The 19,234-nt window shown below is 44.6% G+C and overlaps 4 protein-coding genes across 5 annotated transcripts; 2 read left to right on the top strand and 2 right to left on the bottom strand.

Moving 5' to 3' along the window:
- Positions 1-5,116: 5,116 nt before the first annotated feature.
- LOC117860049 (uncharacterized) lies at positions 5,117-6,882 on the top strand. 2 transcript variants are annotated; one of them, XM_034743255.2, is made up of 6 exons: positions 5,117-5,278; positions 5,369-5,563; positions 5,900-6,066; positions 6,201-6,285; positions 6,378-6,446; positions 6,577-6,882. In XM_034743255.2, exons 1-6 carry the CDS (start codon positions 5,174-5,176, stop codon positions 6,745-6,747), a joined length of 792 nt encoding a protein of 263 aa, XP_034599146.1. In that variant the 5' UTR covers positions 5,117-5,173; the 3' UTR covers positions 6,748-6,882. The 2 variants fall into 2 exon arrangements, with proteins under 2 accessions (XP_034599146.1, XP_034599144.1); XM_034743253.2 differs by having other exon boundaries at positions 5,366-5,563.
- A 151-nt stretch (positions 6,883-7,033) lies between these two features.
- LOC117860050 (uncharacterized) lies at positions 7,034-8,462 on the top strand. Its single transcript, XM_034743256.2, has one exon. It carries the CDS (start codon positions 7,712-7,714, stop codon positions 8,294-8,296), a length of 585 nt encoding a protein of 194 aa, XP_034599147.1. The 5' UTR covers positions 7,034-7,711; the 3' UTR covers positions 8,297-8,462.
- A 100-nt stretch (positions 8,463-8,562) lies between these two features.
- Positions 8,563-10,916, bottom strand: LOC117860051 (acyl-CoA-binding protein). The gene is made up of 4 exons (XM_034743257.2): positions 10,758-10,916; positions 10,018-10,135; positions 8,936-8,998; positions 8,563-8,792 (listed from the first exon to the last, which is right to left on the bottom strand). The coding sequence occupies exons 1-4, from the start codon at positions 10,767-10,769 to the stop codon at positions 8,716-8,718; spliced, it is 270 nt and encodes an 89-aa protein (XP_034599148.1). The 5' UTR covers positions 10,770-10,916; the 3' UTR covers positions 8,563-8,715.
- A 1,126-nt stretch (positions 10,917-12,042) lies between these two features.
- LOC117860048 (GCN5-related N-acetyltransferase 4, chloroplastic) lies at positions 12,043-15,299 on the bottom strand. Its single transcript, XM_034743252.2, has 4 exons — positions 15,143-15,299; positions 14,964-15,058; positions 14,460-14,853; positions 12,043-12,593 (listed from the first exon to the last, which is right to left on the bottom strand). Exons 1-4 carry the CDS (start codon positions 15,229-15,231, stop codon positions 12,314-12,316), a joined length of 858 nt encoding a protein of 285 aa, XP_034599143.1. The 5' UTR covers positions 15,232-15,299; the 3' UTR covers positions 12,043-12,313.
- Between the last annotated feature and the right edge of the window lie 3,935 nt (positions 15,300-19,234).

Genomic DNA, 19,234 nt, shown 5'->3' with positions numbered 1-19,234 from the left:
GTTGCTTTGGGCCTTGTGTGAGAATGGTTAGCAAAAGGAACTTTCTCTTGTGACATAGCCATAGGGGAAGGTTGTATATGGTCATCAGCACTGGTCATGTGCTGTGCGTGCTGCTTCTTTCACCAAACAGATTCATGTCATCTGTACTCAATGCGAACCGTACATTCCTTTTTTCATCTGAAAACTCTGGATGATTGGCATCGAAGGTCCTCCGCTGGTGAGCATCGAAAGGATGTCAAAGCTTTCCGTCATCCTTTACTAGGCGATCAGCATGCCAAGTCATCATTTCAGCAGTTTTTGGGTTTGAGAACAAATGCTTCAGACGGTCCACCACTGGCAAGTACCACATCACCAAGGCAGGGACTCTGCGCTGAGTTGTCATGTCAGTGCCTATACAGGACTCGTCCTCCACTTGAGCACTAGCATTTTTCTTTGCAATCTTCTTCCTGTAATTCCCGATGGAGGAACCGGCACGGTCCTCACAGAAATTGGCATTACTTTTCTAACGGCTAGCATTGCAATTTGGACACTTTTCCAATGCCACATACTCACCGCGGTACAATATACAGTGGTTCCTGCACGCGTGTATTCTCTGCACACGCATCTTCAATACATTGATAATCTTATTTGCTTCGTATGTGTTTTTGGCACAAAGTTAGGCTTCGGGAGCATATTGCCCAGTAGAGTAAGAAGATCATTAAAACTATTGTTTGACCAGCCAAATTTAGCCTTCAGGATCAAAAGATGAAGGACGAAATATAGCATTATCCACTCCTTCCCACATCCCACATACATACGGTCCTTTGCTTCCTTCTTGAGTGTCTCAAAATTCTCTAACCCTTTAGCACTCCCTAGCAACACTTCCAGTTCAATGTGGCGCAACATGTCCTCCATACCAACATCACGTTCCTCGTTCACCTGTGGTTCCACATGCACATCTATTTGATCACCATTTTGATCTCCACGGTCATAATCATTACCATCATAACATGATCATTGTCGTTTGCATCATCATCACCCACTTCATCACAGCCAGTATCGATATTTGTGTTGTTGGAAGTACCTCCTGCCTCACCATGGTGGGACCAAATTGTGTATCCATCCACAAAACCTCGCTTTATCAAATGACTCTTGATGACATTAGTATCCTCCCATACAATATTGTTGGTACAGTCAAAACACGGACAACGTATTTGCTTTGTCTTGCCAATGCGAGTGTGCTTCTTCGCAGCCTCGACAAATTTCGATACCTCTGACATGAAAGTAAGAGAATATCTCCGTATGCCATACATCCATGCTCTATGATCCATCTTTAACAACCTATGATAATAATTCTATGTTATATTAACTAATTTAATGAGCTATTCTATAAACTAAATTAAATTATGGATGTAGTAACTAATAAGTAGGAAGAAATTTAATAAAAAAACAATTCTATATTACCCAAAATGAAACTCAATTAAACTTTGGATGTAATAATTAATAAGAAGAAGGGAAAAAAATCAAACTCAGGCATTGTAATGGTTATAATATGACCATAGAATTTTATTTAAAAAATAATCTATTTCTAATTTTTTTCTCTCTCTTCCCTCCTCTCTCTCTTAGTTCTAGATCTAGATGACAAGCTAATGAAGCTAAAAATGATGGATAGAAGTTGAAAAAGAATATTGGAATGGCACAAACTCACCTTATATAGCCACCTCCTCCAAAGAAATCGAGAGCAAAACCTTCCTCCTTAGATTTGGTGTTTTTGGAGCTTTTCCCAAACTCCTCTCGGGCAAGCTCCAAATGGAAGGTTGTCTAGGGAAGAAGATGAACAAGAGCATTTATGGTGAGGTTTGTGCTGGCGGGTGACATAAGCCAACCGCCAGCACAGATGGGGTGCATCTGTGCTGCGGTTGGCTCCCATCTGTGCTGGCGGTTGGCTTATGTCGCCCGCCAGCACAGTGGCCTGGGGTGCATCTGTGCTGGTGGGTGCTTGTGTCGGCCGCCCACTGTACTGGTGGGTGCTCCCCGCCGGCCCAAGGAAGCTTTGTGCTGGTGGGTGCAAATCACGCCCATCAACACGCTAATTTGCCTGTGCCGGCACAAATCATTTCTGGCATAGTGGATGATGATGATGATGGGGAGGAGGAGGAACGTCTTCTGGTGGGAGCGTACTCCCTGCTCCACCCCGCTTTGATTCTATAACTAACATTTTCATCAATATCTCCATCTCGTTGTAGCATTGATCCCAAATATCGAAATATATCCTTCCTGGGCACTACTTAACCTTCCAAACTGACATCTCCCTCCTCATGTGTAATAGTGCCAAAGTCACATCTCATATATTCAGTTTTAGTTCTACTGAGTCTAAAACCTTTTGACTCTAGGATCTCCCGCCACAACTCCAGTTTCCCATTTACTCCTGCTCGACTTTCATCAACTAGCACTACATCATCCGCGAAGAGCATACACTAAGGGATATCCCCTTGAATGTCCCTTGTTACCTCATCCATCACCAAGGCAAATAGATAAGGGCTCAAAGTAGACCCTTGATGCAATCCCATTCTAATCGGAAAGTCATTTGTATCACCATCACTTGTTTGGACTTTGGTTACAACATTGTTGTACGTATCCTTAATAAGTTTGACATACTTCGTTGGGACTTTATGTTTGTCCAAAGACCACCACGTAATATTCATTGGTATTTTGTCATACGCCTTCTCCAAGTCAATTAAAATCATGTGTTGGTCTTTTTTTTTTCTCCCTATACCGCTTCATAACTCGTCTTATTAAGAAAATAGCTTCCATGGTTGACCTTCTAAGCATGAAACCAAATTGGTTAGTAGAGACCCGTGTTATCCTTCTCAAACGATGCTCAATAACTCTCTCCCATAGCTTCATAGTATGGCTCGTCAACTTAATTCCTTGGTAATTAGTACAATTTTGAATATCTCCCTTATTCTTGTATATTGGTACCAGTATACTCCTCCACTCTTTCGACATCTTGTTGGACTGAAAAATATGGTTGAACAACTTAATTAGCCATACTATGGCTATATCCCTAAGGCATCTCCACACCTTAATTGGGATACCATCCGGACCCATTGTCTTACCACTTTTCATCCTTTTCAACGCCTCTCTAACCTTAGATTCTTGGATCTTCCGCTCAAAGTGCCTATTGGTGTCATCAAAAGAGTCATCCAATTGAAAGGCTGTGTTCTCATTCTCACCATTGAACAATTTGTCAAAATACTCTTACCATCTATGTTTGATCTCATCCTTCTTTACCAAGATGTTCTTCATTTCATCCTTAATGAACTTAACTTGGTTGAAATCCCTCGTCTTTCTCTCACGAACCTTAGCCATCCAATAGATGTCCTTCTCTCCTTTCTTAGTACATAATCGTTAGTAAAGATCCTCATACGCCCTACCCTTTGCCACACTTATTACCTCCTTATACTTCTCTATGTTGTCCACACTCTTGTCATGGAACAAGCGCCTATAACATTATTTCTTCTCCTTAATAGTCATTTGGACTTTCTCATTCCACCACCAAGTATCTTTATCTATGCCTCTACCCCCTTGTCACTCCAAGCACCTCTGAGGACACCTTCCAAATGCAGTTTGCCATCTTCTCCCACATATTGTTTGCGTCCTCTCCTTCCTTCCAAGGGTCCTCTTTGATTACCCTTTCCTTGAAGACCTCTAACGTCTCCTCTTTCAATTTCCACCACTTTATTCTTGCAATTTTGGCTTGTTTATCCCTACGTGTGTGCATCTGAAAATGATAGTCCGCCACCACAAGCTTATGTTGAGAAACAACGCATTCCCCTAGTATCACATTGCAATCCAAGCATGCCCGTTTATCCTCTCTTCTTGTGAGGATAAAGTCAATTTGGCTATAGTATTGGCCACTACTAAAAGTCAATAAATAGGACCGTCTCTTTCTTAAAAAAAGCTACTGCAAAGTCCAAGACTTCCTCTCCCTCCTGATTCCTACTACCATACCCAAAACCTCCATGAACCGCCTCGAAGCCTGCACTTGTTGTACCTACATGCCCATTAAAATCTCCTCCTATGAAAAGCTTCTCGTTAGAAGGTACAGTTGTAACCAGGCTATCTAAATCTTCCCAGAAAAGCCTTTTAGCACTTTCATCGTGGCCTACTTGGGGGGCATATGCACTAATTACGTTCAAGACCATACCACCAACGACAAGCTTAACTAGGATAATCCTATCCCCTTGCCTTCTCACGTCCACCACTCCATCCTTGAGACTCTTGTCAATCAAAACTCCTACTCCATTTCTATTTGCAGCTGTCCCTGTATACCAAAGCTTGAAACCGGTATTGTCCACCTCCTTCACCTTCTGGCCCTTCCATTTAGTCTCTTGAACACATAAGATATTTACACGCCTCCTAATCGTTACGTCAACTAACTCTCTTAACTTACCTGTAAGAGACCCTACATTCCAACTACCTACACGAATCTTAGTGGTTCGACTAACTTACTTGCCCTTCGCACCCGTCGAGAGAGATGTGAAGACCCTTGCTTATTTTTCACTACACCTGGGTGCCAATGTAGTGCACCACTAAAGAAATGACGACTCGATCCTTGCTCACTTGACACCATGTCCAAATCGCGACACGGTGCGTCACAAGGGGGAGACGACCCGGCTCTTGCCTATTTAACACCATACCCGAGTTCCGATATGGCGCGTCGCTAAGAGGGTTACGCCCCAATGGATTTCTCTTGGATTTCATCTCCATTAGAATGGTTAGGTTTAACGTTGGCTCGCCAAATCTATTACAACCCTCCTCCTTTACCAGGGCTTAGAACCTATTGTGTTGAGACAACATAGGCGGAGTTCAGTTACTGCTATCAGCATTCAGAGTTTTTGATCCACCATGTGGCTTGTGCTCTTTGGTAGCCTATTTGTAATGCCATCTCGTGCCAATCAGAAAAAAAGAAGAGGTGGAGTGCATCGGGTCCCCACATGTCAGTGTCAGCCTCACTGTTTCCACACGACCAGATGCCACGAGCACCACTCTTTTTTTGAAAAGTGACGAGCACCACTCTTGCCTTAGCCACAGAAGACACAGCATGTCCTGATCTCCAACCAAATGGCAGCCATCACCTTCCTCCGGCTACTCACGGTCCACACCACCATCATCCTCGCAGCCCCACACCATGGCTGCCACGCTCTCCTACGTGGCCGCCCCTTCCCTCATCAACCGCAGCTCCATTGCCAGAGCTCAGCGGCCGGCGCCGCCTCCAGTCATCTCGGCATCAACTGTGAGTAGGGAATGCATCACTTCTTGTTGCCGTTTGGTTTGTTTCCTTCCTGTGATCGTGGCCATTGTTGATGTTCTTGTGGTGCAGAAGACCAAGACCGGCTTCCATGGGGTGTCGCTGGTGGACACGAGGTGGGCGGCCGGCCACCGGAGAGGCGGCGGCGGGCGGAGGAGGCTGCTGCAGGTGAACGCGAGGTCGACGGCGGCCAAGAACATCGAGGTGGAGGTCGACAAGCCGCTCGGGCTGGCCCTGGGACAGAAGCCCGGCGGTGGCGTCGTCATCACTGTCAGTCCTCTCTTCCTTTGCGTTTTCCTTTCCTGATTCCATTACATGAATAGCTCATGCATGATCCCGGGCATGATCTTGGATTGGAAACTTCAATTTCAACACTGAATTGATGTTTTCAAGAATATGGATGGATAAGAGTCAAGTACTCTAAGTATATATGCTTCAGAGAGAAAATACGCGATCAAAATTTTTTGAAATGATTTTAAGCTGAAGATCTAGTTTGCTAATGTATCCCCTTCATCTAAACAACACGTTTGGTATGATTGACTGAAACTGCAAATTCAAAGAGGTTCCAGCTACTGACTAGTGATCTTTGGTTTGGCCTCGGGTTAGTCTGTGGAGTCTGGAGGGAATGCAGCAAGAGCCGGACTGAAAGCCGGTGACCAGGTGCTGTACACAAGCAGCTTCTTCGGAGATGAGCTGTGGCCTGCAGACAAGCTGGGATTCACCAAGACAGCCATCCAGGCGAAGCCAGACTCCGTCTACTTTGTAGTGAGCAGGTAGGCACATGACCATGTGGTTGCGATGCGACTTCTGATATTACTAAATTTGAGTGAAATGGTTGTCCTTGAGTTTACTTTGGACTCTTCATGTGTGTATATGTTCCCCCAAATCTCATTTTGAGTGATATCAGGGGAGCTACTGATGTCGATGTGAAGCGCCTACCAAAGAGGCCGGCACCACCCCGGTTCGGACGGAAATTGACTGACGCACAAAAGGCAAGATCAAGATAACAATAGCTACTTTTTCCCCATCAACTTGAAGCCTCAGCATATATGCTATAAACTGCAAATACCCCATTTTTTTCCAGGAGAGAGCCACACACATCTGCCTTGATTGTGGATACATATACTTCCTACCCAAGCCTTTTGAAGAGCAGGTAACAAATGCATAGCTATCCCTAAATCAGTTACATAATTATTGTGTTTACTCCTTTTCAGATTGTATAATTAAGTACTGTATTTCAATTTTCTTCTGATGAATTTTAACCATGTTCTGTATTTTTGCAGCCTGATGACTATGGTTGCCCACAATGCAATGCGGCAAAGAAGCGATTTGCAAAGTACGATGCGGCCACGGGGAGGGCCATTGGCGGTGCGCTGCCACCTATTGCGGTGATCGTAAGTTTGGTAATTGGCATCGCCGGAGTAGGGGCTCTGCTAGTGTATGGCCTGCAATAGGCTGTTCATTCTTCAGAACCAATTTTTGCTGTGCGCAAGAAGCTCAGCTGACTGCTGCTGTACTAAAATCTCACGAAACACTGAGTGATACATAAATATATCAAAGGGAATGGAAATATACTATGCTTGAGGCCATTGGCTAGTCTAATCTTCATGCCGAAAGGCAGCGCACTTTTCAGAAACGCTTCCATTGTCATTCTGCTCTCATCAGCATAGAGATTTTCTGCAAAAGGTTTCTGCTACTCAAGGTCCAATCCAAACTTCAAAGATTAGTACACACCTTGTCATGCGCAGATTCTAGAACCATACAGAATCATCTTTTTTATGGCTTGGGAAATGATGTGAGCTTTGTGGACAATCTGAACAGTTTGCAATTTTCCCTCGTGACCGATAGCATAAGCTTCATCACTACCTTATCTTTTATTCACTGCAGAAGGAGATTGTACTGAGAGGCTCACAACTACTCCCACTATGGTTTGACAGTTTTTGTGGCTGAAATGATCCATGGTCCGGCTTATGATATCAGCCATCGTTTTCACCTACTCAATCGGCTTTTACGTCATAATGGAGTCGATAAAAAGAACATTTTCCTCATTAAACCCTAGTTTAGTTTGTGATCATTGTGACTTAAAGCATGAGAATGACCTGACCTGCAAGTCCTTGTCTTCTGTGTCATCTTTCTCTGGGATCAGCTCATCTACCAGATCAAAGTTGGCTCCTGCCCTAACTACAATCCAGAGATACACACATCAGCTTTACATTACAAAAAGCAGGTGGTTAAAAATTAGTTGGAACAGGATGAGCATGCATCCATATATAGCAGGAACTGATCACTGATCAGGTCTGCATTGCCATTGGCAACAAGTAATCTGCTGTTGCTTAGAACAGCAAAACATCTGCTGTTGCTTAGAATAGCAAAACATCTTCAGATATATCAGCAGAACAGTAGAGAGGTATAGTGATCATGAGCTACTGGGGAAGCTCCGGCGGGTCGCCGGCGTGGGCAGGGAGCCGGGGGCCGTCGCCGGTGGTGCCGCTCCTCATCGTGGTGGCGCTGGGGTGGGTCATCTGCCAGGAGACCCTGATGTGGTGGTACGAGCAGGTGACGGAGGTGCAGGATACTGTCACGGACAACGCCGTGCTCCTCGTCCTCGGCGCCGGCGCGCTCCTGCTCGCCCTGGCCGCCGCCGGCGGCCGGAGCGAGGTGGTGCTCGTGCCGGTGACGCTGGTGGTGGTCATGTTCCTGATCCAGAACATCATGCTCACCGCGCTTCTGCTGCTGGTGGCGGCCTACTTCGCCGGAATATACTACTACCGGCCGGATGGACGGTACGGCGGCGGCGGTTTCAGCGGCGAGTGGGGCGGTGGTGGCGGCGGCGGCGGCGCCGGACTGGGGTTCTACATGCTGCTGCTGCTGTGCCTGTTGCTGTGTGCCATGTTCTCCGACGGCGGCGGCAGCTGGTGGGTCCCTGGTCTGCTGCTGGTCGCGTGCGTCCTCTGCCTCAACCTCTTCTCCGGCGGGAAAGTCTGGGGATATGAATACTTCTGAACATCTCATGTTTTCAGGGCACAGCTTTTATATCTTGGCAATTAGCTTGCCAGATGAGAAAGCATATTTTAGAAGAAGAAAAAAAAACATATCCACAATAGATCATCATTACAGTTTTGATTAACTAATGCATAGTTAGATTAAGCTCCTTGTTTTTGCCTTCTAATCAGTGGGTTTTGCTGCTATTTTGCCTCAGATTTATCTCAGAAACAAACTGGTTTGCCAACCAGTGTTCTATGCAACTCAGTATCACAGACAAGAGATCATAATTTAGAAGACTAAAGTCTTCATCACAGATAGATAGATGGATGGACAACTTAGTAAAGAGTGCATAAACAGGTACATGTTTCACATCCCAGTGGATCAAATAGCATAGGAGCTCAGCTGATAATAGCTGTTTGGTTCAACAGTTAAGAGATTTAGGAGCTAGCAGCCTCCTCCTGGAGCTGCTTCACCTTGGTGATGTAGTCATTCATTGCCTCTTCCTTTGATTTGCCTGCAAACATCCCAAAAGTTTAGCGAGTACTATAATGCAATCTTGTGATACTACTAGAATAGATGTATCCTTGTAAGATATAGTATTGTGGTAGTAAACAAAATTAAGTTGCCCAAAATACAAGGATCAGATAAGTATACGACCTTCAACAGCCTTCCAAGCATCCCACTTGGCCTTGTCCCTCATGTTGAACATGCTAGGACGAGCTGCAGAAGTTTATTAACAAACAAACATGTAAACACATGTAAACACAGGTTTGTGGTAAAAAATACAGAAGATATGTAAAGAACACAATGACAACAACAGACTATGTGCTTCAAAATCCCATGAGTTAATGGCAACTGATTAGATTCTGCTGCACAACTGACTTGAAGTTCAATGGATATTTCCATTTGAGTAAAGGAAATGGGGAGCGCCCAGTTCAAAAAAAAAACTGACTAGAAGTTCATTAATTCCTTTGTTACAAGTGATACATGGTTATGTATCTACATGTTATCATTTAGGGTTCCTCATTTTGCATAGAAAGCCAATAAAAGCATGTGAATGCTTTGAAGCGTATAGTGATATGAACATTACAGTTCTTTAACTGCATGTTCAGCTACTCTGACTAGCACTATGAACATGAATTTATTATTCATCAGCAGCTAGGTGCAGCAAATTTCATCACTAAATGATGTTGCAGAATAATGCATAGAAAACTGTATTTCAGTATCGGCTGAACCCCGAGAGGTTAGGTGGGCATCTAATATATCCCTACCGTTTAGTACTCCCATTGAACATAAAACTATTCAAGAATACAAATAAGAAACTGCAGGCTTGGGTGATCCACTACCTTGCTGAACCTTTTGTTGCTATGTCCTACTTAAACACATCCCAGAACCATGGTTAAAATTTAAAGTACAAACTTAGGAAGAAAAAAAGATAATAAGGTTAATAGGCTTGTCCCATTCTTTATTGTTTTGCTTGCTTTCTAGGACTTCTCCTTTATTTTATATTCTTATGTAGAGTATCAACAATATGTTTCCACCAAGTATTGGATCTCTAAATGTTAAACTTTTGCAGAATCTACATGATAACACAAAGTTACACACTACATACTGCGAATAGTATTGTACACATGGCACTTAAATTGGGTTTGTGCAAACCAATAAATTGATCCATGCTACAAACTTACAAAGAGAACTGGAAAAGGAAAAACAAATTAGATGCCTGATTATATGCTTACAGGTATTCACAGGTCCAACAGTGGCCTGCTTGTAGAGTGCGTATAGGATCAGCTTGTTCTCATTGCTCGTGCTATCAGGCAAGGTCTTCGCCTTCTCAGCATACTCCTCAAATTCCTCCTGCAACAGAGATACAGCTCATGGATCATGTTCTGTGGGACTACACCTGCAATATTACACTAAATTGTTTCACAAGTTAATCTTTCATGTGAATCTCTGTTGAACCATGTGCTTCCTCACCCTATATTACGCTAAGAATTCCAGTCTTTGAACCATGTGCTTCCTCACCCTATATTTCGAAGGAATTATAGAAAACCCAGAGATACCAAAACCAACAGGGAATTTCCCATCTTACACCCGAAGGCGTCATGAAAACTCAAACAATAGCTGCTGCTCAGGAGCCAGGACGGCCCAAATGCATTGGATCCCCTCTTAGGACGAACATCAAAGGGCAAATCATTAAGCATCTACAATTCCAAGTGCTGCAAAGAATTAACAGTCTGAATCTACCAGATCTTGGCTACGCATACAAATCTAGACGGAAATTAAGACCATGCAGCACCGGACTCCAAGCCTAGATCCGTTCTCTGAATAGTCTGACGACGCTTGTACCGACACTATGGGTTACGAGATTCTAAACTGAACTAGAAATTCAGAACAAAACATGGAGATGATTAGATGGATAAAGATTTAATCTTTAACAAGATAGTAACAGACAATGGCGATTTAGGAAGCCGTGTACCTGCAGACCCATGGCTTCGAGGTTTTAGGATTGTTCCCCGTTGGCCTATCTCTTCTCGATTTCAACGATGACTGGCGACTTGGATCGGATCCAATCCACTTATATAGCGCAAGGCTGGAATTACTGCGTAGTGACAAACCCCCCCTGTTTCAAAAGTTAATTATGAAGGGACCCCTGTATTGGGCAAAGTTTTGCAGAGAGGCCCTCACAATAATTTCGGCCTTTAACAAAAAAAAGGTCAAGGAAAAGAATTTAAATAGTTATATGGTTATTGCTTCAGATTTGTTCTTGGGCGAGCTATTTATTAACAAAGAAAACGAATATTGATCCTTTTTATTATTCAGAAAAGTTCTTACTTCTTCTTATTCAGAGAAGTTGTCACTTTCTTATAAACGCAGTACTGGAGTTTAGTAAAGGAAAAGTTCTCTGAAGAAAGTGATAAGAACATGAGGAAGCATTGGTAACTCCATGTGAATCACAGTAGCGAACAGGGGACATCCACATGGTAGGGAAAGCCAACGCACGCAACTCATCACGAGCTGTAGCTTGCAAACATGAATCTGTTTTCCCAGCCACATAAATTGAACCTACAGGCTAAAAAACCAAGTTCATCAGTCAATCGACAGGGATTTGTGCCCTGAATTTCTGATCTGTTGAAGCATATTTGAATGTTGTGTGCTTGAACTCGAATCAAACCACCAAAGCTGGCTAGTTCTGTCATTGACTCATTGTCATGGACTCATGGTTCATGGCCATCTGGTTCAGTACGTTACCCAAAAAGATGAGATGATGAGCATCTCGCAGCAATCATCATGGGCGCCAGCAGAAGGCAGAAGCAGACGAGAAGAACAGAACTAGGATATGCTCAGCCAAGTGGCTGCAAAATATGCTGCTGCTAGCTACTGGCACTATGACAGTGGGCATAGAATCTCTCATCACTGCTGTGCTGACTGCTCTGAGAGACCACAAATTATATGCCAGCGTCCCCATCCTATAATTGACTGATCAAAGCATGCATGGCGTTCAATCATCAAGCAGCTTCAATAGATTCCAATCAATGATCACTCCTCTGTATGATGACCAGATCAGATTGCCTGGGAGGTTGGTAATGTAATCCTGTCCCTTCTTCCAGCCAGGATTTATGTTGATTGTTAATATCTCTGTTTTAATCTTCCAGCCAGGGAAAGTAAGAACCTAAGATCAAGCAGAAATGAAAGCAAATATATGCCCATCTTTGTCCGAGGAAGGATGGTGTGGACAACAATAAGAAAGCACAATGCCCAAATTGATATGGCCATCCAATCCCTCTTACTAATCATGAGCAGAAGCAGAACATGTTTTAGTTCATACTCCAGCCAGTTTGGGCCAAACTGGTTTGGACACCCCTACTAACACACCCACCACTTTCCAACAATACGTAGATGATATATACCATTTACAGAGTAGCCTCAACTATATACCAACCGCTGTACATGTGAATGGTGCATCTGTCATCTGTGCAGAATCTACAAACTTAAACCTTTTTCTTTTCTTTTCCTGGTTGGAATTTATACAGCTCAAATCTTGGGCACTAGCTTCATCATGAAGCTGTATTTCACTCCTTTAGCTATCTTGGGTTCGGGCCATCTAGCCCCTTCCGGTACACGGATGCGTTTGAAGCCTTGGTTTTCATACAGGCGTAGGGCGGCGGTGTTGTTTACATCGCAATGCAGTGCCATGGACCGGCATCCCCAACTCCTCGCTCGTGCCTCTGCTTCTTGGACCAACATTTTAGCGATTCCTTTACGCCGTTCCTCCTCTCGCACAGCGACGTTTGCTATATATGCAATACCTGTTCTGCAAAAGTTGGAATGTACATTGAGTAGCTTTTAAGGGGGGAAATACTTGTGTCTGCACATTTAAAGGAAATATCATTGAAATGCATAATGGAACATCTTTTGAAATCACATTCAGACTGAAGTTACCGCATGGGCTGATTTGTAACCAACTAAATATGACTCGTTCACTACACACCATGACACCAAAGCCAAAAGTAGTTGGCAAAGGTGGTTTCAGAATGTGAAGTGACTAAGTGATTGTGTTTAGTGATCCATTCCCTCGAACTTCCTAGAAAATGCAAACAAATATGTCCATCCGAGCATTTCATACACTCAAGATTTAATGTAGGAAACTAGGTTATACTTCCTCCTGTAGGTACAAAGTAAATGTGTTGACATTGATATGACATCTGAAAGAGACCTGATTAGAGTTATGCTACCTAGTAGGCAGGGAGGGGCAAATTTCATATGATTTAATTAGGGTGAAGGGCCTGGCTTGTTCCGGAGTCTTCACTTCTGTACTGGAGACCCTAGATTCAAATCAGCCTCCTTGCAAAATAAGGTAAGGCTGCCTAGCAATTCCCTTCCCCATGAATTCGAGGAAAAAAATTCCTTCCCCAGACCCACCTTCTATGGGAGCTTTCAGCACTGGTTGCGCCTTAGGATTTAATTAGGGTAATATTGAACAGAAACAACAATTTACAACATAACTAGAACTTCCATTGTGTTGAATAGACTCCAATATGGACTAAAGACTACAGTACAGGCACTTTACATGAGAGTTTTCTGCTCCTGCTTCACAGCTTCAGTTGAGATGTGAAGCTAGGTTTTTGTTCCATGGAGAGGTCTTCAACAAATACCGAGTTAATGACTTCTACACAAATTAACACTTAAGAATGACAGTTTGCATTCATAGTTAGATCAGAATCAAGAACAATTTATATCTTGATTCTAGTTCAATTTTGAAAAAGGAGCTGCACCATTTGTAGAACTTAATTTGCAGATGAAATCGCAACAGTCTTAAATAAATTACTACGGAGTGTCATCACTGCCTGCAGTGCGTCAAGAAAATGCCTTCAACCATTATATCAAGACAAAAAAAACATTATGTCTGTTTAGTAAAAGAAAACAGCATTTTTCTAGTTAGAGCAAAAGCAGAAAATCCCTCCATATTGTCTCAAAAATAGTTTGACAGAGCATCTTTTATCTTTGATGCATGCAAGTATAAAGGCTATAGTAATAGTACTATTACGCCGTTGGCATGTGTAATGCATATAAGCTGAGAAGACCCTCCATCTTCTGGTAAATCTAACGATGCATTTAAGCATTCCCAAATTTTGCAATTAGTTACTGCCTTCAGTTGCCCTATGAAAGTAAGTTTGTCATAATCAATGTTGTTTTCTGGCCTTCCATATGTATCGAGTGCGGAAGGTGGTCTAAGTTACTGCCTTCAATTGCCCTATGAAACTAAGTTCAAGGCTAGAGCACATATTGTTGGTCTCTTTCATGAACAGATTGAGCTACACGTATTTCCTTATCTAGACTCTACTGCCCTCCAGATCAGGAAGGGCGCATTGAAGTGTTATGATTGCTTTCTGACATTCAATGCAGCTTATGTCGTGTTGAAACTTCATACTTGCTAATTGTACTAAGTATACGTTAGAAAAGCCAAAATGGGCAAGGGATTATTTTCTTTGAGCAAGTCAAACAAGGGGCAAATGCATATAACCAGCAATGATAGATAAGCATCGTGAAAGTAAGTAATGGCATTGACAAGGTCAGTCCAGCAGCAAAAATTATAGCGCTTTCATTCCTCTATCTCAACAGTCTGAACAAATAGAATAGAGAAAATCTGATTGATATGTTTCAGTAACTAAATATGTACCTTCTCTGCTTCAGGGATCCCCTTCTCGGAAGATAGTCCGCAACCGTATCAATTGTAAGGATGCCAGCTATGGAGCCTCTACTGAGGCTGTACTTCTGAAAGCCGGCATCCCTAGGATCTCCACACTCGATGTCGAAACTATTATCTACAGAATTAGAATTGACCGCGACAAGGCAAGTCCTCATGCACCCAGGCGGGACTGTGAACCCAGATAGCAGCGCAATGTAACGGTCGATCCGCAGGACAAGGTCCAGTGGGAACTTGTAGCCGGGAAAGAACGAGCCGCAGTGGGTGTCGGCCACCTCCCAGCAGTCCTCGAGCCGCGCGTCCCGGACGACGATCTCGGGGCACAGGGCCGGCAGCAGCTCGACCGTCTGGCTCGCGCAGCAAACCCCTGGGAAGTGGAAACGGAGGAGATCGTCAAGGGAAGCGGCCGCGTAGCTGTGTGTGAATTGTGATGGATCCTGCCGCGTGCGCGGGCAATTCAATCAATCAATCAATCACCTGCCGTAGCCCTGCCGCCGGCGCGGTACGGCCGCCGGTGAGCTGCTCGGACGGAAGGGAGGCTGATCCGATTCGGATTATTTGCCGTCGCCGGCCTGCGAGATGAGATCTCTTGCTTTGAGCGGAGGGAAACCGTGGGGAGAGGGGAGAAGGGAGGGTGAAATTTGAGCAGCTCGTACCAGATCATGGCGTGGAAGCCGGAGTTGGAGCTCCGGGCGAAGGACGCCGCCGGAGCGGCCCCACACGGGGCCGCGCGGGAGCCTCGCATTGCTCCCGGTCCCGGAGGAGCAGCAGCTTTGGGAGGCGCGCGTCGGCTGGGCCAGCGGCGGAAGGGACGAGGGAGAAACGATAAGGATGGGCGGGAGAGCCGTCGGATCACGATTCAAGGTACAGGATTTAGGCTTCGTTGTCTTTTTTCCACAACGCCCCCACAAAAAATCCTCTTCCTTCCACCCCTCCTCCAATTATTCCATAAATTAAAGCACTTATATAATGACTTTATCGATCTTATAAGATCAGCCAGCTCAATCTTTTAGAGCTACTAAGGACACCCGCAATGGATGCCGTTAGGCTCTCTACAAGGTTCCACGTAGGAGAGAAGGCAGAAGAGAGAATGTGCTCACGTTTAAGCCGACGTTCTATAGCACACGCAATTCAACATTTGTGGGCCCAACAGCGCCATTCTCATCCCTTTCCTCTCTCTCTACCTCAATCGCTAGGGTATCTGAAAGCGCATTGGCCTCCTAAGTGAGTTTTGGTATTGATGACATGCATAATTAAGGAACTAATGATTTTATCAAGAGGTTGACAGGTTAAATCTTAAGAGATGCAAAAGTGCAAGGAAGGACCCCCAAATTATTTGAAAAACGGTGTTGGAGCATTAAAAGAAGATCTTTTTATGATTTCTATTTTTTGAATTTGAATATAGGAACACCGTACTATTAGGGGGGCATGGATGATTGGCTTGAAGTTGTCAAAGTGCTTATTTGAGATGCTAACCACCCATAAAAGACACTACCCACCACACTTGTACATACTATTTTCTCACTTTTTGTGTGAGGGTCGGAAGTTTCGATGCTTATTTGAATAGAGTCGGAAGTTCCAACAGTCGCATAACAACACTGTAACGGCTAGTTTTTGAGGGTCGGGTATTTATACCCCTTCACCCCCTCCTTCAGTTGTTGCTAACTGTCCACGAACAAAACACCTCCAAGAGCTTCACTACACTTTTTCAAATCCCTTCTTAAGCTAATCCTTGAGAGATTTTGAGAGATTTGAGCTAGGGTTTGGGTGAGACGAAGATTCAAGGTGTGAGACTCCTTCTTTGAGTGTGAGGATAAGCTTGTTCATCTCAAGAGCACTTGAAGTATCTTCGATCTTCGATTCGCGTTTGTTACTCTTGAAGCTTGCTTCTAGATTGTTAGGCGTCGCCCGTTTAAGCGCAACATTTGTCTCACCCCATCATTAGTAGATTCATAGTAAGTAACTCACTCCTCCTTTGTGGTTGACTGGAAGAGGTAAAGGGTTACTGAGGACCCGACTCTTTGTGAGCTCCTTAACAGAGACGTAGTTTCCTTAGTGGGAGTGAATTTCGGTAAACAAATTCTTGATCTTGTGTGCTTATTGTTTTCTTCATTTCTAGTTGACCTAGAGCTTGTTTTGTACCGATCCATTATCTTGTGAAGTTCACCTGCAGTAGTCTGTAGACATCTTTGCTGAACTTTTGATTCAAATAGATTCTGCAAAAACCTGTTTAAATTTGAATTTCGTAGAGTACTTTTTACTCTATCGGAAGTTCCAACCCTATCGGAAGTGCCGGCAGTTCCGGAACAGTGTTGGAGGTTTCGACATATTTAATTATGCTGCGAAGAATTTCCAGACGTTCCTATTCACCCCCTAGGCATCACACATCCTTTCAATATCGTCGCCATGGCCATCGGCTGGTGAGCAGGACGGGCGGGCGCTGCCGCCGGCAAGGGGGAGGATGGCGCCTGGGGCGTCGCTCGGCCACCACCTGCTGTTCGGGCTGGCTTGCCGGCGTCAGTGCCATAGGCCACCACTTCACCGGCTGGGGCAGAGCTCGGCATCCCGGCCGATCGGGAGAATGGGCAGCGAGGAGGGGGCCGCCAACGCCGGTGAGGCGGCCAGGGCGCGGAACCGGGCTGCCGGAGCATGGTCGATGACGCGGGCGGCCTCCATCGGGGGCGGCATGCTGCCCCCCCTCCCTCCAATCCAACACCAGCTCCGCACCCCACGGGGCTGGCCTACTGGCGGCGTGCTCCGGAGCTCACGCTCGCGCGCTGAGCCGCACGCCGTTCGAGCTCGTGCGGTGCCGGAGCGAGGCTGCTGCCGCAGACGGCGCGGGCGGATGAGGGAGGCGGACCGCGGCTCCCGTCACGAGCGAGCCGGAGCGAGGCCACCGCCACATATGGCGCGCACTGACGGGGGAGGTGGGGTGGAGGCCATGAGGCGACTTCCGACGCACGTAGGCAGGGGTACGGCTTCGGGTGAAGACCAATACTCGCCGGGGGCTCCGCCGCAAGCCTCGCGAACCCTGTGCTCCGCGGCCGCTGGAGATGGCGGACGGCGCGGGGAGGTGGCAGCGGCTGGTCGAAGCTTCGGGAGAGAGGGGAAGGAGAAGACAGGAGGAAAGGGAAGGCAATAAAATATTTCCGGATGTGGGTCCCACGAAGCTTTGAAACTGATGTCAATAGATAGATTGCCGGGTGGATGGCCTTTTATGCTGTCTATAGATGAGCTGGATCTGTGTTATAGAGAGCAATTTAGCGGGTGCCTAATGGGATAGGATTTAGATGAATGTGTGTGCATTTATGTGAGCGTATGTCTATTTTGACTTAAAAAACAGCATGCTAGATAGAGTTGGATTTGAATGAACTTATGAGATGTTTAGTTAGTGGAATTTAGGACGGAATGGTCCATATAAGATCATTATATGGATTTTGGTAGGATAGACTCAATTTTTATTGTTTCGTTTACATCTTAGATTATATAGTCTGGCTTATACAATGTCGAATTGCAGACGGAATGTAGACATTATAATAATCCTATAAATTGCCCCGAGATTATTTTCATGGCTTTTACAAAATTACCTATACCACCGGGATGCAAATATCCGTTATCATCTGTACAACGAGGTGATGATAGAGCATTTCATTCGCAAACTTAACACACTCAGCTCCTCAAAAGGCAAAGACTGCCACACTACATCAAAAACGAGAACAAAACATCATTGTTCCTTGGATAAGGAAACGAACAAAAACAAACCACTAAATGATTCCAGCTACTGAGTACTGGCAACGGATGTTTGGTACCATGGGCAAACGGGCAGACGTGCAAGTCATACAAAAGCAAGTATATATCTTGCTCCATCCTGAATATGAATGGTGGTCGTTTTAATATTTTTAAATTTATAGTTTTCACTATATATCTAGAATATAACAGAAGCTATGAACTTGAAAATGTCAAAACGATCTACGATTTAGAGCGGAGAGAGTATTTGTTAGGCAGCATATAGTAATATACGTAAGGCAAGCATGAGGCGATCAGCTTACTATGATAATTAGCATATACTCCATACTACTACTTCACTGTTGTCTTAACGCAATTAACTGCTCATGCAGTAACGGATTACTGAAAGTCTGAAAATGCCAACGGGAAACAATTTGGATAGGAGTTTTTTTTTTTAGGGGGATTTGGATAGGAGTACCTGAGTGAGCGGACTGCGGTGGAGTGAGCGAGACGGCCCATTAGGCTTTCCCGACCAACAAACAACTATCCTAACGCTGGGAAGCTCATAGAGGGCCCTTTGTTTTTTTTTAAAAAAAAAGTCTTTTGTGGCCATTGGCTTCTGTGGCACTGGGCTTTTTCGATGATTACGAGATGGGCCTCCCCGTTTGTCTGTCTGAGTCTCTCTATTCTCTCTCCTCAGTCACAAACAAGAAATAGAACAACAGGTGCGTGACGTGGAATTTTTTTATTTTTACTTTTTTTATTTTAGCACAGAATATATATAGTCAAACAAAAAAATTACAAAACTAGGCTATTGTCGTCGGCTGGGCCGGCGGTAAAGTCCTTCCGCCGGCCTAGCCGGCGACAAGGGGTATACCCCTCCGCACCACACTTTTAAAAAATCATAATTAATTCATATCAACTCGGATGGAGATAAACTTTATATAAAACTTGTAGATCTCGACGAGATCTACAAATTTGTAGTTAAAACGTTTTTCATTTAATGTCATATTGGTGCTCAA

This window comes from Setaria viridis, chromosome 6 (assembly GCF_005286985.2).
Source record: "Setaria viridis chromosome 6, Setaria_viridis_v4.0, whole genome shotgun sequence".
NCBI lineage: Eukaryota > Viridiplantae > Streptophyta > Magnoliopsida > Poales > Poaceae > Setaria > Setaria viridis.
Note: the sequence above shows the minus strand (reverse complement) of the source record. Positions and strands in the feature narration are given on the sequence as shown.

Coding starts and splice junctions, on each gene's coding strand:
- LOC117860050 (XM_034743256.2), top strand. CDS start 7,712: ATGAGCTACTGGGGAAGCTCCGGCGGGTCGCCGGCGTGGGCAGGGAGC.
- LOC117860051 (XM_034743257.2), bottom strand. Junction 8,999..10,017: donor TGTTGGACCTGTGAATACCT/GTAAGCATATAA, acceptor AAACTTCTGCAG/CTCGTCCTAGCATGTTCAAC. Junction 8,793..8,935: donor TGCTTGGAAGGCTGTTGAAG/GTCGTATACTTA, acceptor GGATGTTTGCAG/GCAAATCAAAGGAAGAGGCA.
- LOC117860048 (XM_034743252.2), bottom strand. CDS start 15,231: ATGCGAGGCTCCCGCGCGGCCCCGTGTGGGGCCGCTCCGGCGGCGTCC. Junction 15,059..15,142: donor GGCTTCCACGCCATGATCTG/GTACGAGCTGCT, acceptor CTCATCTCGCAG/GCCGGCGACGGCAAATAATC. Junction 12,594..14,459: donor GGATCCCTGAAGCAGAGAAG/GTACATATTTAG, acceptor CAACTTTTGCAG/AACAGGTATTGCATATATAG.
- LOC117860049 (XM_034743253.2), top strand. CDS start 5,174: ATGGCTGCCACGCTCTCCTACGTGGCCGCCCCTTCCCTCATCAACCGC. Junction 5,564..5,899: donor GCGGTGGCGTCGTCATCACT/GTCAGTCCTCTC, acceptor GCCTCGGGTTAG/TCTGTGGAGTCTGGAGGGAA. Junction 6,067..6,200: donor GTCTACTTTGTAGTGAGCAG/GTAGGCACATGA, acceptor GAGTGATATCAG/GGGAGCTACTGATGTCGATG.